The 16,553-nt window shown below is 47.4% G+C and overlaps 2 protein-coding genes and 2 non-coding genes across 4 annotated transcripts in view; all 4 read left to right on the plus strand.

Annotated features, from left to right (window-relative positions):
- The first annotated feature begins 228 nt into the window (after nt 1-228).
- Nucleotides 229-11,108, plus strand: nt5c3a (5'-nucleotidase, cytosolic IIIA). The gene is made up of 8 exons (XM_070965575.1): nt 229-429; nt 7,856-7,954; nt 8,146-8,215; nt 8,445-8,577; nt 8,668-8,757; nt 8,974-9,136; nt 9,302-9,502; nt 9,655-11,108. Exons 1-8 carry the CDS (start codon nt 292-294, stop codon nt 9,754-9,756), a joined length of 996 nt encoding a protein of 331 aa, XP_070821676.1. The 5' UTR covers nt 229-291; the 3' UTR covers nt 9,757-11,108.
- A 646-nt stretch (nt 11,109-11,754) lies between these two features.
- trnap-agg (transfer RNA proline (anticodon AGG)) lies at nt 11,755-11,826 on the plus strand. The gene has a single exon. It is a non-coding gene; the product is annotated as a tRNA-Pro (tRNA).
- Nucleotides 11,827-12,349: 523 nt separating this feature from the next.
- trnap-agg (transfer RNA proline (anticodon AGG)) lies at nt 12,350-12,421 on the plus strand. Its single transcript has one exon. It is a non-coding gene; the product is annotated as a tRNA-Pro (tRNA).
- Nucleotides 12,422-13,169: 748 nt separating this feature from the next.
- Nucleotides 13,170-16,553, plus strand: part of bbs9 (Bardet-Biedl syndrome 9) — a 128,241-nt gene continuing 124,857 nt past the window's right edge. The window contains exons 1-3 of the mRNA XM_070965548.1: nt 13,170-13,278; nt 14,978-15,096; nt 15,386-15,536. Coding sequence (XP_070821649.1) covers nt 14,985-15,096; nt 15,386-15,536 — 263 coding nt within the window. The 5' untranslated portion in view covers nt 13,170-13,278; nt 14,978-14,984. The remainder of the gene's footprint in view (nt 13,279-14,977; nt 15,097-15,385; nt 15,537-16,553) is intronic.

Here is a 16,553-nt window from a genome sequence, read left to right on the forward strand (position 1 = left end):
ACGTACTAATTAAGATCTGGTTTAAATAGCATTTGCTCAACGGTTGAAAGGAACTAAAGTCGTGTAATTTGTCATTCACGGTAGTTTGGTATTAAATTCTGCTTTGCTGATCATTCAGATTGCGTTGGCCGCCAAAAATGAAATTTCTCCAGAGTGACTGGTCAGCGCAGCATAGACGATCTTTGGCTGCGTGTTTCCACCAGTAGGAAGGCGCCTATTGACAGAAGGCAGGACGGGAACTGTCCGGGCAGGCGGCGGTTGGTCGGTGGAGTAACAGAGGAGCGGACCGTCATGGACAGGACGGCCGTGGTGAAGGTCGGAGCCGCGGCCAGCGCCAGCGTCTGTGCCCTGTTCGGTGGCGTAGTCCTGGCCCAGTACATCGTCGCTAAGAAGAAGCGGGCGGGCAAGAAAACCAGGATTATAGAGATGGTGAGTAAAAGTGGACGCTTCAGCTGCGTCAAGACAACCAGAGGCAGATCAGTATTAGGAAGTCGACAAGGTGTACTTCAAAATAAAGGCGCGCACTGTTTGACAGTTTTGAGAAGATTTTTTTTAGAGTAATTCAACTATTACGACCCCGTTAAACTATTTTGTTACAGGATAATTATAAATTAGTAGCGATGAATTATGGGGCTTTCGGCTAACAGGCTACATTCAGAGTTAAAAGTTTGGTGCCGGTGTTGGTATTTGCATCCATGCCGTCCACTTTTTGACGCCCTTCCGTTTGTCAAATAGAAGCCACGCTGGGTGAAGTGTTCCTAGTTTGAGAACATCTGCACTTTGGTTTGTAGACTCTTGAAATAAACAACATAATATCTGTTACAATGAAAATCCAGAGAGAATTAATAATATACTAAAGACGTTAGTCGTTGTATTTTAACCAATGTAGCACCCACAGAACATTGCGACACGTGCGAATTTATTATGAAAATCCTGCCCGGAAACGTGGCACTGTGTCCTTGGTATCTTGACATCAGTGGAGCTGTTCGATTCTCTGCGCAGCCGCGAATGTTCCTTAAAACAGCAGCTGTTTTTAGAGGTCACGCGCGGGCTGTTCTCCGGGAGAAAGCGGCAGTTTTTCTGTGTGACAGCAGGAAGCCTTGACAGCCGAGCATCCGTGACACTGAAGCTCTCTGCAGCTCTTTGACCGTCGTGGAAAACCGGCTTCGCGCTGCTGCTGTCTGTTGTTATGCAAGCTGCAGCAGCACAGACGAAACCCTCAGTCCAGCCTTCAAACCTGTCCGACTGGAATCAGGCTGCTGGAAAACAGAACTTCAAACAGACAGACAGAGAGGGAGGAAGAGGCCACATGTCAGGATTTATGATTCAAGGACAGAGATGTCATTGAGTGGCACACAACAAACACGTTGCTGTGATTTCACAGTAGTAACATGAAGTAACATTTGTACATCCATCCAGTAATTTATGTTCTAAACATGTTCCTGTGCAGCAGAACAAAAGTGAAAACAGTCTCATTGGTACCGTCTCCTCTCTGCGTTATGATGCGTTCACTGACCCTTCTTTCTTCTACATTTGCACACGAGGCCCAGCTGTAAGGAAACTAACATTTGCAGTTTTCCAAGACTTTGTGAACTTTTTTAGTTATAGTTTATAAAGGTTTTATAAGGAGTCTGTGAAGTGAACTTAAACACCGTCCCTCAAATGGCCCTTTAAGGACATAAACAGTCCAAGAAAGATGTTCTGTCTTTTACCCTTTCACCAGACCTTACGGGAGATATTTAGACTGAACTTTGCCAACGTTAGAAGGCGTTGCTGTGCACTGAATCTCTGTTACAGTCTATATGATTCATGTCTGAGTTATGTGGCTCCAGCTGTACAGGTGTGTACTGTGTGCGTCCCCCCCCCCCCACACACACACACACACACCTCCTCATCAGCTGCTGCCTTTCACATTCGATCAGTTACAGATGATGAGGTTTCACAGTCGTCAGACAGACGTTTGGCGGTGTGTTGCTTGTAGTTTCCCTGACAGGAAGTGCTGATGACGTCGTTGTCAGGTGCTTTTATGGCCGTCGTGCTGCAGCAGCCTGATGCTGTGTGACAGGAAAGCTTTGACAAACAGCTGTGGAGTTTTTAGTGAAGCTCGTCTGTTCGTGTCAAATCAAACTGAACTCAGTTCTTTGTGTTCAGTCCATCATGATGCGTTTGAGGTTCCCGTGACCTTTGACCTTCGGCCACTTTACACCTGGTTGCTTGCATCATTGTTGATTTAGAAACCGAACAGTTTGTGACATGAAAATTGTTAAATACGTCAAAGTAAGGTGATGAGAGTGAGCAGGAGACGTTCAGCTCTTCATCCGTTTGGTTGTTTGGCTGCTGACGTGATTTAGCTTCGTTAACAGATCTGAAGTCACATCGAGGCTGATTTCAGAGCTTCCAGGTCAGCTTCACTGATGCTGTGCAGCCAACGATTGTGTGAACTTATCAAGTCGAGTGAGAGACAGAGGAGAGCGTCAGATCCTGGATTTGAGCTTTGCGGCCGCAGACCGTCACAGATGCAAAGTATCAGAGAAGAAACTAAAGTTAAACTAAACTAAAGATAACCAACCTGCAGCTCCGCTCGTCTGGTCAAAGAATGAACCTGCGTGGTGAGTTTTGGGATGTCGCGGCCGCTGCGGCTTCAGGGTGGAAGCAGCTCGCTCGTTTCCTGTCGCGACCTTCAGCGTGGAAACCATGACCATCTGCTTTTGATGATGAACACTGCAGAAGCACAAACATCCTCCCTGAACCACATGACCGGGCTTTCTCGACGTTCCTCCGCTGAGCGACTTGCTCTAAATCCACCGAGTCATTTCTGAAGGACGCAGACGAACAAGGCGCCGTCTTTCCTACGCTCCTTAAAGCTGCCATGGTTTTGTGCACAGAGCAGCTCGTCACAGCTTCACTTTGTTTGTTTGTTTGTCAACATAAACAGTGCTAAGAAGGTCAAAGGTAATTTTCTCTGAAGCTTAAGGAGCCAAACGTCTCTCTAAAGGAATTCGGTCCTTCATCAGCGGAGGTGCTCTGAAGTTCAGGCCATGTTGGCGCTGCAGGAAAGATGAGAAGAGAAGCAAATAACTGGTATTTTTACTCAGTGAATGATTGAAAGAAGTAAGAAGGTCCAGATTGAATGGCACAGGATGGACTTGGATCAACTGGTGTAATGTAAACCTTCGATCCTGAAGCTGTGACTCGTAACACCAATGAGTGCTGCCTGTCATGCCCTGAACCCCCCCACCCCCGTCAAGCTGAATGAAAAGTGTGCTCTGGTGTCAGTGACACACACCTGCTGGAGTGTGTTTCATCCTAGTGACCACCAGAGGGCACAGCAGAGCCTCAGTTTAACTGCAAGGCCAGACTTTCTTCTGGTCTCTTTGGGGATGATCTCGCGTTTGGTGCTGGCCTCAAGTGGCCATTCGAGGAACTGCAGTTTGGCTTCATTTCTCATTTTGGGTCCAAAGAAAGTTTGAAAACTGAAGTTTTGTCCTCGAATAACTGAAGTGATGAGTGCAGACGTAGAAAGCCTGAATCACAGGAACGTCAGAGGGCGAAGCTTTCCGGTGGAGGACAGTCTGAAGCCCAGCAGCCATGCTGCTTTATCAGGGGAAACAGATGGCTGTCGCCGTGTGTGTGCGTGTGTGTGCGTGTGTGTGTCACTGATGAAGACTTCAGACCACTTTCAGTTTTAAGTTTTCGCCTAAAGAAATAACTCAGTCAACTTTACTTTGTTGGATGTCGGAGTAGGAGCGGCTGTGGTTTCAGGAACTTTTCTCTGCTGCATTGTTTTCACCGAGCCGCCATCTTTGCGCCCATGCAACAGACTGCTGCTGTTTTCTACTCGCTTCTGTTTGAGGAAAACAGAAGAAGAGAAACAACGTGGGGGCGGAGCCGACGGTGAGGGTTTGGGTTCAGACCTGAACATGTTGAAACGCTGCATCCAGGTTAGATTTGGCTTTGAGGAAGCAGATCCCACAGCTGAAGAACGCAGGTGAAGACGTGCAGATGGAGCCAACGCTGAGGAAGAAGAAGGACTGCACAGGAAGGAAGCGGAACAGGAAGGTCCTGAGAGAGTGAACCACACCTGGAAGGTGACACTTCCTGCTCCTCTTTAAATCCAGGTCCGGTCAGTGGACCTGCGTCTCCGTGAGCCTGCAGCACAGCGAGGACACGGACTGTTGTTGTGATGAGGCGTAATCAGAGTGTTGACCCAGTTTGTGGGAGTTGTGGTATGCGAGGCAGCGGAGGTCAGCAGAGGAGAGGACGAGGTGTCTCATGTTCCTGTCTCTGTGGACATCAGGGAGCGAAGCCTCGTTCAGCTGGGATGAAGCGTCAGCGCTGCACTCATGAAGCGTTAGCTCACACAGACCAGGAGGTCGTACACCCCCGCTACGAACAGCTGACCTCCTGCTGATTGAATCGCATCTAATCAGGCGCGTCAATCAGCCCGTCCTCACAGAAGACTTTAAATATGATCCTTCGCCTCCGCCTCTCGATTTCAGAGCCTGACATGGCTCAGAGGTCAGGAGTGGTTTTCAGTGTCTCGCTTTGGGCTCACTCTTGTGGACCCATGAAGGTTTTCCGCGTCCCTGCTTTGGCTTAGCGTGCTGCTCGGCTCACTGGTCCACTGGTGAAGCACGGCATGTATGATGAAGAGGACACAAAGGCTCAAAGTTCAGACATTAGATTTGCCTTCACTGCTGGGAGAAAGTCCCAGACATTCAGTATTTTACTCTTCTGCACAGTAATCAAGACGAACAGTCCCCGTCCCCACCTTTTCATTGTACAAAACAGTAACAAATGTGGCCACAAGCAGGCTAACATGAGTAGATGCTAAATGCTAATGTAGCATAACAGTAGCACATGAAGAGAACAGACGCAGTGTGTCAGTCATACGTCAGTATGTAGCTCAGCTTTGCTAACATTAGCTGCTGGTTGCAGTGAAATCGAGTGTGTTGTTTGAAGTCATTGTGTGTTTTATTGCTAATAAATGAACCTTTTCAGCTGTAAAAGAAAGGAAATGTTGTCTGTCCTCACTGATACCTGCAGGGGCTCATTCTCACTCTTCTACTGATCACATTGATCCCACAGATGCTCTGCTGGAGGAATCTGCGTTAACCTTTTGGCCTCGAGGCCATCCAGAGCCTGCTCGACACGAAAATCCATCTGTGTGTTTGTGTGTGTGTGTGTGTGTGTGTTTGTTGGTGTGCTTGTGCTTGTGTGTACATGTAAGTAAAGCAAAGCGGTGGACATGTTGAGACTCAAGCAGCCTGTGTCTACACGTTAGTGCATCTGTGTGAGCAGGGAGGAGCACATCAGACACTGTGTGTGTGTGCGTGCGTGCGTGCGTGCGCGTGTGAGAAGCCTGTGCGTTAGCTGCATGTGATCCACCTATGTGAGACCAAACAGCCTGACGCTCACACTGAACCTTGACCCTCGTGACCTGTCATGCACCGTCAAGCTATTTACTGTGTGTGTCCTCTTTGGGGGGTGCGTGTTGTGTGTTAAAATGTGTGTGCTCAGCAGTAGCAGTGCTGGACCGGGTCCTCCCTCTCCGATTGATTTTAAAGGTTTCTTTTCATGGGGTCAAAGGTCACATTACTGGAACAAGGATAGTTTCCAAATGTCACTTTTGACTGACCCCATTCAGCGTCTGTTTGTACTGTGGGTGTGTGTGTGCGTGTGCGTGTGTGTTTGAGCCTCTCTGACAGAGGGAGGGGTTATGTTGCTAATCTATTTCAGGCAACGCCCCCCCGCCCCCCCCGTCCGTCTCTGTAGATATATAAGCCCTCTGCAGCCACACAATCTTTTCCTCACTCTTGTTTTAGCTGTGACAACAACCCTGAGGTAAGCGCGCGCGCGTGTGTGTGTGTATGTGTGTGTATGTGTGTGTGTGTGCGTGTGTGTGCGTGTGTGCGTGTGTGTGTGTGCGTGTGTGTGTGTGTGTCTGAAATCCTCCTGCATGTCTTGGGATATTCGGATGCTTTCACTGTTCTCTGCTTGTGAAACTTCCTGCCGGCTCGTCGTGTTGCGTCGGGCTCGCGCTCAGACGATCGTGTGTAATTTGAAAAACTTACACTCGTCACTTACACTCGTCGAGTGTTTTGACAGTATCGCTTTGTGTTATTGCGTGTACTGTCTCAGCAGGTCATGTTTTCAGGAGATCCAGTTTGCTCAGAGGAGGAGGGGGTCTGAATTGGATCGCCGTCAGGAGACAACGCCCTCTGCAGTCTTATCATATTTGTCCCTGAGCTGCAGACTTTACGGCCCCGTACAGGGAGAACAGGTCGTCCCATTCAAACCTGTCCGTGAAGAACCAATGGGAGAAGGAGCCTGTCCTCTCTGCTCTGCACACCTCAGCTTGTTTCGGGTGCTCTGATGAGTGTGTTTGTGTGAGCGAGAGGCTCGTTGGCTCGCAGGCTGGAGCTGAGTTCTATTTTCGGCCGGCGGTTCGGTGGAATTGTCGTGTTTCTGGAGGATCAGAGTGATTTATGAGGTGCTATGAAAACTGACGCTGCTTATGTAAGACTGCTGGAGGCTGTGCAGGGCGGGGGCGCCGGCGGTGGGGGAGGCGTGGTTTCAGTGTGTGTCTGTTTGTGTGTTTCATCAGAAATAAAATCATCTCGCTTGACTGAACGTTCACCTGCTGTCAGCCAATCAGCTCTTTGTTCTGTTAAACCTGAGCGTCTGACGTCAGAGAGGGCCGACGGCGGCGCTCAAACGTATTTATCGTGTAATAAGATTATTTAGGAGACATTTCCTGAAGTAGTTCTCATGGTATGAGCACATGACGGCGCCTCACACAGCTCGACGCTCGAGGTGTGTGGAGCTCGGTTACTGAACAGTCACTCCCACCGGCTGAGCCCGCAGGCGGCGGGCAGACTGTTGTTGTCTGTCCGGTCAGCTGATCCAGGAACAGCTGTCAAATCCACAAGCAGTGGACTGAAATTCAAAGAAGGCTTGTGTTTCTTACATCAGGCTCACCGTCATCTCCAGTGATGGATGCAAACTTTATTTAAACTTTGGTTTCCCGCAGACGTCGTCCTCGTGGACAGTCTTTGAGGACAGATCTGTCCGTTGTGCTCTGGTCAGGCCGAGCTTGCGTTGATGAAGGGCTGACGTTCACCCCGTCTGCAGGGCGTCACTGTGGCTGTTCATGTGCTCATTCAGCCTGTTACACAACACCGGCAGATTCCAGACATCAGCTGTTTCAGCCCCTCCGTGAGCGTGTGTGTGTGTGTGTGTGTGTGTGTGTGTGTGTGTGTGTGTGTGTGTGTGTGTGTGTGTGTGTGTGTGTGTGTGTGTGTGTGTGTGTGTGTGTGTGTGTGTGTGTGTGTGTGTGTGTGTGGACCAGGGAACAGTGTGTTCACGGTTTTCATATCCCTCAACACACACACACACACACACACACACACACACACACACACACACACACACACACACACACACTCACTCACTCACTCACTTCCTCTTCCTGTGCTGTTTGGCATATAAAGGCCAAACATGTCGCAGGTTTTATCACTCTGAACTCTCTCATTCCTTAGTTTAAACTGTCTCAAATTCCAAATCAGCCCAGAAACGTCTCCTCTTCCTCGTCCTCATCCTCATCCTCATCCTCATCCTCTTCCTCATCCTCGTCCTCGTCTTCATACCGGAGCTCTAACCACAGATACCTGCAGGCCAAAGGTTGCAGTCTGTGAGGAGCCTCTTAAAGCTGAAGCAGCTGTTCAGGAGGCGAAGCGGTCGTGATGATCCTGCTGCGTTTTCCAGTTTTTTCCCGTTGGCCTCATCGACGTTGGAGGAATGTTGAAACGTCAGCCTGTAATAACTTGTCCTCCCTCTCTCCGTCTCCCTCCAGATGCCTCAGTTCGAGAAGACGACGGTCCACATGAGGGACCCTGAGAGGGTGGAGCAGATCATCTGTGGCCTCATCAAAGGAGGAGCTTCCAAACTGCAGGTAGGACGTTGCTTCCTGATGGCGCCCTGTCAGCCAGCGTGTGGTGCAGCTGCGCCCCCTGCTGGTAGTGACGCTCACAGGCCTTTAGCAGCTGCATGATCTTTGAGTTTAGCACCGTTCAGGGATCTGATGAGTCTGATCGATGCGTTTCTCTGCTTCTGCTGAACAAAGCGTTCTTGGCTCTGTTACAGATCATCACAGACTTCGACATGACGTTAAGCAAGTTTGCTGTGAACGGCAAGCGCTGCCCGACGTGCCACAGTACGTTTCTTTTCTCTAACACGTCACCGTAAAGTAAAAGTTGATTGCTCAGTGTAATGGCTGCAGAAAGACGACAGCCTCTGTGTTCAGGTTGGTTCGCCGTCAGCTTCGCTTTAACTGTGTGGTTCTTTCATGTCTCCATCATCGACTAAATGAATGAATGAATGAGCCAGCAGGGGAAAGCTGTTTCCACTTTAAACAAAAAGGTTTTTCCTGCCTGTCTGCACAGATATCATTGATAACTGCAAGCTGGTGACAGAGGAGTGCAGGCAGAAGCTGCTGCAGCTGAAGAACAAATATTATCCCATCGAGATCGACCCTCATCTCACCATGGAGGAGAAATACCCCTTCATGGTGGAATGGTGAGACCGGCTCACACACAGCTGTGTTTGTGCTTCTGCTCACAGCCAGCAGGGGGCGGCAGCTGAAAACGTGTCTGATTGTGTTTGCAGGTATTTCAAGTCTCACACGCTGCTGGTGGAGCAGCGGATAGAGAAAGACAAGCTGTCAGAGGTGGTGCGGGAGTCTGACGCTGCGCTCAGGTACCTGCACCTCCACACTCAGTCAGCTGTTGCATTATGGGTATTTATCCGATGTGACGTCTGTCCTCGGCCCGGATGAATTACTGTATAGAGCAGAACCCAGTGTTAGTACCTTCCTCTCTGCTCAGGTTCTAATTCCACACCTCCTACTTTGTTTTTACCACAATGGCCGAATGACTGACGCCTCTCGCCGGCTTGTCCCGCTCTGTGTATCAGGGAAGGCTACGAGCAGTTCTTCGACCGCCTGCAGCAGCACGATGTGCCTGTCTTCATCTTCTCCGCCGGCCTGGGCGACGTCCTGGAGGAGATCATCCGCCAAGCCGGAGTCTACCACCCCAACATCAAGGTCGTCTCCAACTTCATGGACTTTGACGACAACGTGAGTCCTGCAGGCCCTCGTGACTGCGTGTAAAAAACAGGATACAGCTTAAAATCAACTGTATTTATGTACTTTATATTCAAAAGAGTATAAAAATACTTTTGCTTTATTGCTTCTAACAATTGCTTTGTAACGTCGTGGCCGACCGCGCTCCTCGTCTCACAGGGCGTCCTGAAGGGCTTCAAAGGCGAGCTGATCCACGTGTACAACAAACACGACGGCGCCCTGCGGAACACCGAGTACTTCAAACAGCTGAAGGAGTACTGCAACATCATCCTCATGGGCGACTCGCTGGGGGACCTCAGCATGGCCGACGGAGCGCCCAACGTGGAGAACATCCTCAAGATCGGCTTCCTCAACGACAAGGTAGGACGTGACGCGGGGCCTGAAGCAGGAGGAGGACGTCCTCTAACGCTGATTTGATTGAGTGTTTAGAAACGGTGAATAAACTGAGGTCAGGGAGGATTCATGAAACGAGCGGTGAAGCCTGACGCTTTTCCTCTGGTCTTGCTCTGCAGGTGGAGGAGCGACTGGACAAATATCTGGACTCTTATGACATCGTCCTGGTGAAGGACGAGACTCTGGAAGTGCCCAACGCCATCCTGCAGAAGGTCCTATAACTCCACCGCCCGGTCCACTCCTCCTCCTCCTCCTCCTCCTCCTCCTCCTCCCCCTCCCCCCATCAGCCCCCTCCAGACCTCTAACACCAACTTAAACCTTCGCCTCTGGTCCAGAGTACTCACTATTTAACCCACCACTCTCTCTGGATCCCCGCCGCCCCCCACCCTGTAAAAACCTTTTTAAAAGACGTCTCCTGAATGAACTGTTTTAAACCACACAGCAGCAGCAGCAGCAGCAGCAGCAGCCTGTCTCTGCTGTGTTTTGTCCTTTTGAATCATTTCTGATGTTGTTTTATGAAAAACAAAAATAACCAAAAGTGAGATAGAAAACAAACACCAGCTCTCACTCCGTCTTTATAATTTGTCATTGTTACTCATTGGATTATTTTTGATATGGTAATATTTGTATACCCTGAAACTGGTGGCCAGTGTTTTCTTCAGCTCTCCCAGCATGCTTTAGTTCCTGTAATTATACGACTCGGGTGTTACACGTCTATGAGGTCGCACTACGACCCTGAGCCGAGCTGCATTAGAGCTTTTGGTAGTAGTTGAGTTCATGAAGGACCTCGGAAAAATTCCTAGTAAATATTTAAAGGTGTCGCTCGGTGACAGCAGCAGTAGAACGACCAGAGTTAGTTTGAGGAAGAAAAAAGATGAAGGTCAGCTGATCAGAGGGAATGCACTTTAAATTGTGTGTGCGGGCGAAGCAGCCTGCACGTGAACACTCTGGATTTGTGGATGTAGGAACACGTTCTTGCACAGAAAAGCCATGTTTACTTGTTTTGTTTTTTTTAACCCTAACGTGCTCATTTGGCATCACATCGACTTGCAGAAGAAGAAGCATCTGACGCGTTCAGGCTCTTTTGGATTTGTGAGCTTCCCCGACACGATCGAGTGTTCTCCGTGCCAGTGTTTGAGGTTACAGAGGTATGAAGTGCAACTGAAGATGACTTCGGTGCTCGTTGGTGGGAGTGACGACGGGAAAATCCTCTGGAACCAAAGTAACAGATGAAGTGCTGTAAGATGACAATGTTATATCTAAAGTATAGTTGAATTGTGTGTCAGTGAACGGGGAAGCACACGGCTGGCTCAGTAAACCCGCCGTCAGCTCCATCACCTTCTCATTCTGCGGTTGAAACTGAGCACTACCTCTGAAATGCTCGTCTTGGTCTTTTCGGGGGGGTCGGAGCTAAAATGTCAGTGTTTGTCCACATGTTGTGCTGAATGTTCTCTTTGTGTTTTTAATGTGCTGCTATTGCCTGCATGTTGCCTTTTCTTATTGATGAGTTAATGTCAAAGAAATGGGAGACTAAAGCATATCTATCAATAAAACAGGGAGTAGTGTCCTGCTGAATGTGTGGCCCTCATATGAAATGTCTTTCACTGCGTTTGGACAGATCTCCAGAGGCATCGACCGGTGTGTTGTATTTTTATAAGCAGATGGCTTCCTCTTTTTTTTGATGGTGTGAAAATGCAATAAAACCTCATTTTGTGAGCCTCGACTGGATCACAGACATCTGGACTAACATAGATCATAGCACACTATCAGTCCTTTAATATTTATGGTCTTAGAAGTATTAAGCAGATAGTGATTAATGTCAAAATGTTAGAGTTGCTCAAGCTCTCAGATGAACATTGTGAAAAGTGTAATACCCTGTCTGAAACTTCAGTGGAGGCCAATCAAGGAAGTTCCCAACATATAAAGTACAAAGTGAAGTAGTAGTAGCTCGAAAGGGTGTTTGTATCTGAAGTACTTTTAGCAATGTGTACAGTAGTTGTTGAGATGATGAAGATGTGTGCATGGATATGGCTGAAGGTGACAGTTCTTTGGGAAACTCTTTGAGTTTGGTACATGAGTGTGCTGCAGTACCACTGAAGTCCTGCAGATGGCAGTCAATGACCAGAAGATGATGTGAAGAACTGGGAACATTTGCAGAAACCTGACCAACGTGGCATCTCCTGAAGCCTGGACTAGTTATCTGTCAAACATGGACGCATGGCTCGTTGGTCTAGGGGTATGATTCTCGCTTAGGGTGCGAGAGGTCCCGGGTTCAAATCCCGGACGAGCCCTCGGTTTTTTTTACCTGAAAGGTAAATCTCACCTGTGTCAGACAGAAGAGAAACTTTCAATACCAACTCACCATTAAAGCAAGGTTCTTAGTGTTGGGTGTCAAACATCAATCCTCACAAAATAGAAGTGAAATAACACATTTTCACATTTTACCCTGCAGTAAGAAAACAATACAATGAACGAGCCTCTAAGAGAACTATTACTGAAATATGGCATCCAATCAGAAAACAGTCCAGTGACATCAGTATTAATGGCACCATCACATACGGTGGGATTGGCCTGAACAGCAGATTTTGTGGCATATATCTCTGCTGAAGGAGGAAAATCTGCCTTGCTCAGACAAAGATCATCATTTAGGTGGACGCCGCTGCTGCAGGCCTGAAGTACAACAAAGCGCCTGTAGATGGCGCTCAGTCACCAGGAATTCCAAAATAAAGCTGAAACAGAACAGAAACGTGCAGGCAACGTGGCATCGGCTGTACGATAAACTCTGGAAACAACGTTTTTTGTCCTCTGACAGGCGGCTCGTTGGTCTAGGGGTATGATTCTCGCTTAGGGTGCGAGAGGTCCCGGGTTCAAATCCCGGACGAGCCCTCGGTTTTTCAACATAGAAAGCAGAACATATAATTAAACAGCAAATTATATCATAAAATGAGATTATAGACCAGTGCACTTATACATGCAAAACACCTTCCCAATCCTCAGGAACGGCAGTGGAGCTTCACATGACAGCTAATTTGCCTTTCTCATATGCTGCTGCAGAATATTATATGTTTTAATTTATTTTTAGATTACATTAGATTAGATTCAGCTTCATTGACATGGTCAGAGTGCAGCACAGAGACAACGAAATGCAGTTTAGCATCTAATCAGAGGTGCAAATAGTCATAAAATCCAAAATATAAGTACATACAAGTAGTGCGTGTATTACATAATATTAGATGCATGTGATACTGTATGCTTTATTCAGTATCATGCTTTTGTTTTGGCTCCATTTAATGTACATTATACCTCAGCAAATGTTTGCTGCACTGGTTAATATCATATTCATACACTCTGAATCTCCACACACTCTACACAGAGTTTATTTGTTTATCATCACCTTTACAAGTTCAATAAAAGTGTATTTTTTACACAATAATTCATATCATAGATTTGGATTGAGTATGTCCAATCAAAAATACCTTCTGCTGTTACAAAAAGTACTTCTTATTGACTCAGTGGCAGCTGGACATCAGTCATAGACCATAAATACGGTCTGTGGTCCAAAAACTCATTTTCCCGTCAGCCCATCGATTTCCGGACCTGCGCACAACCACCCGGCTTCTCCGTTGAGCGTCAGTGCCATGACAACAGGACGGTGGCTGCCAGCAAGAGCAGAGAAATGTGATTTTTGTGTGAACGAGGAGTAAGAAACCGTCGGTTTTAGGGACTGGCTCGTGCGTCTGAGGGTAAGAAAAAGCGGGAAGTGTTTTTGTCACGAGCGGAGAGACTGCGGAAACAGCCGCGACACTGCCCCTGACCTGCTAGCTAGTATCCAGGTAACTTGGAGAGCTAGCTAATTAGCCGGCTAAGCTAAAGTTAATTCAGCCGTTTGACGTTAACCGTAAGCTAACTTAGCTTTGCAGGATCCCTCGATATGTACCCGACTTAACACAGCTCCCTGAGGCATGTTTAGTTAATTTGCTTGAGTTTATTGTTTTTTTGTTGCTCAGTGATAGAGAACTTACTTACCATAACATGAATCTTCCTGGATATGAAACAATAAACCCACAGGTGTCTGGTTATGAGCTTTTAAAGTTAAAGAGCAGGCTACGCAAAGCTGAATCCCATCCGACGACAACGACCATCAGCCAAACTGCTCATTTCTTTTCCTCTTCCTTGAATGTTGAACTGAAACTGCACTGCAGCTTTTGACTAGAAAAACTCAACACTGTTAACACTGTGGGGTGTTGTACATTTTTTAAGAATACAAAATTAGATAAAAGGTCAGTTTTCTCTCTGAATGATTTCTGAAATTCAGCAGGATCTCAACTGAAACTCATTTCCATCCAACTGAACATACATCACAGGCAGTGTCAGTGTTTGTTATCAAGAGGGCAGATGGATAAAGAGGGCGAGGACAGCCTTAGATGCCAGAGCAGAAATACTTGCAGAAAGCATTAAAAGAGGCAAATTTTACATCTAATTGATTGGATCAATTTCAAAAAAAGTTGTGCAACAGGTTGTGCTGAGGAAAGCCAGTGAAGAAAGGGTGAAGAAGGCAGGGATTTGCACCAGTATGGCCCCCCTGCTGTCAACAGCAAAAGAATTAATGCTGCTGCGTGTAGCAGTGATTTTCAGACCATCTCCATACTCCCTCCCTGTCCTGCTTCCCTCAAAGCCCTTTAAATATTTGTCTTTTCTTCAATCTCTTGGGAGCAGAAGGTGAAATGTTCCTTTAACGCCGCCCGTATGTGTGACAGCGTGCTGTACATGGGAGGGATTCCCTCTCTGGATTAGCTGCCTGTTCCACCTGCTCAGCACTTAGCAAGTAGAAAAGCTGCTTGCCCCCCCTCCTCACTCCCCCTCGGTGCTTGCACTCTGAATCCTGGGGTCATGTGACTCGTCTTCTGGTCTGCCATTGGCTGCAGGTGCACAGAGCGTGGAGTGGACAGTGGTCTAAGCTGTCGAAGTGCCAGTGGTCAAACTGATTATGTAGAGCTTCTGTAGTGACATGAAGGTTGAGGGTTTGATTCTCTGCCAGCAGGATTAGTCTGAGAACGGAAGAGAGGAATAATGTTTGCCCCCTCCTTAAAACCCACTGCTCTGGTCCCCCAGAGCAAGGCACCTCACCGCCCAGCTGCTCTACCGGAGCTGCTTTGATATAATCCTCTGTGCAAAAAAAAGTTAATTTATTAGTTGTTTTTCTTAATTAAATTCCTCTTGTCCTTATTTCTATACATATCCACTCTTTCATTGTGTGTGCATCTTATTTCTTCTGCTGGTCGATAGTTTATTTTAGATTTATTACATTATGAAATGGGAAAACTATATTTTTCATTGAAAAATGTCACCATAAATTACAGAGGAGCAGATCAACAGGACGTCTGCGTGCGTCCCGTTCACAGCAGACGAGCTCTAACCCTTTCCCTCTTTCTGTCCAATCAGAGGCAGCATGTCTCTCTTCAAGGCTCGTGATTGGTGGTCGGCAGCCCTTGGCGAGGGGGAGGAGTTTGACCAGGGATGCCTGTGTGTTGGAGATGTGGACAACAGTGGCCCCGGACACGGTCAGTGTCCACCCCCTCACGTCCTACAGACTTCAGCGCCTTGCCTGACATGTGTCCATGTTGAGGTTTAGATGTTGTTAGGTGTCTTATTTCACAACTTTCGACTGTCTAATGTGGGTAAAAGTTGACTGCTGACCTGCTCCAAAGTGACAGGTTTCTATGTTTAAGCGATAGGAATGATGTAACACTGCCCTCGAGCTAGCCCTCGAGCTAGCCCTCGAGCTAGCAGGATGAATCCAGTGACAGCTGCCATCCACATCTCTCCCCCTCTGTCATTCTAACTTTGCAGACAAGGTGGTGGTGGGCAGCTACATGGGGATGCTGCGAATCTTCTCCCCACATGCCAGTAAGTCCAGCGAGGGAGTTCCGGTGGAAGCCCAGCTCCTGGAAGTCCAGCTTCACAACGCCATCATCCAGGTGGAAGTGGGCAAGTTTGTCTCGTAAGTAGGCGTCACAAACCTGGGACAAGACCACGGAGGGGTTTGAACAGATCTGTACTGCAGCCATGATGGACGTGACATTTAATTTGATTAACAGATGCAGTTAAAGAGGCTAAATTTCAACATCAGAGCATTTCGCTCTAATTCAGTTTTTCCAGTTAGATGAAAATGGGTGTGTTAGTGTTAAGGCACTAATGGGTCCAATGTTGGCTGTGATGTTGGTCCCACTCCTGACAAACCAAGTCACCACAGACCAGCGCTCTAACACCAGGATCACTGATGCTGTTGCTAATCTCTCTCTGCCCTCTTGGCTGCCTTCCTGTGTGCGAGGCCTTCACCTGTGTTAGTGTTTTGTAGGTCAAATTGGCATTAGCCGAATGTCCCCGGATAGAAAGCAATCTTAAATCACTGTCTCACGAGTGCAGAGCTCGGCCTTATTGTCTCAGGACAAATAGCAGATTCCGCTCTTCTGAAGAGTTAAAGGCACAAAGACAGCAAAGTAAATGTAAAGCTTGCACAGTTTGAGGGATACAACTAATATATTTAACTTTTTCCAGTTCATTTTCACTTAATTGATTAACCATTCTGAAAGTATAGAAGTCAGAGAGTAAAGAAAAAATGTCCATGTCCTCAACATTTTACACAGATAGAAAACAGAGAAAAGCAACAAAAACGTAGAAGTTTTTTATGATTTTGTTTGTAAATTAGTAATCAAAAACATGTTAAACTGGTTTGTTGTCGGTGAGCAGTTCAGAGGTCAGAGGTCGTTGTTGGGGAGGACACAGAGGTGTTGATGGACATTTTGGCCTGCTGTTGGACTGTAGATTACAGGACAGCTACTCTGTGCAGTCTGGCCACCCAGCCATATCTCTGTTTGTGTTCGGTACGCTGCCTGGGAACAAGTCACAGATCTGTCTTTAACTTCGTGTCGTGACCTTCTGTGAATTATAAGCGTTCACAGTATAGCTTATAATATAGCCTCACTTTAAACTGCGAGGCAGAAACGCCCGTTCATAA

The sequence above is a fragment of the Chaetodon trifascialis genome, chromosome 7, assembly GCF_039877785.1.
Source record: "Chaetodon trifascialis isolate fChaTrf1 chromosome 7, fChaTrf1.hap1, whole genome shotgun sequence".
NCBI classification, from domain to species: domain Eukaryota; kingdom Metazoa; phylum Chordata; class Actinopteri; order Chaetodontiformes; family Chaetodontidae; genus Chaetodon; species Chaetodon trifascialis.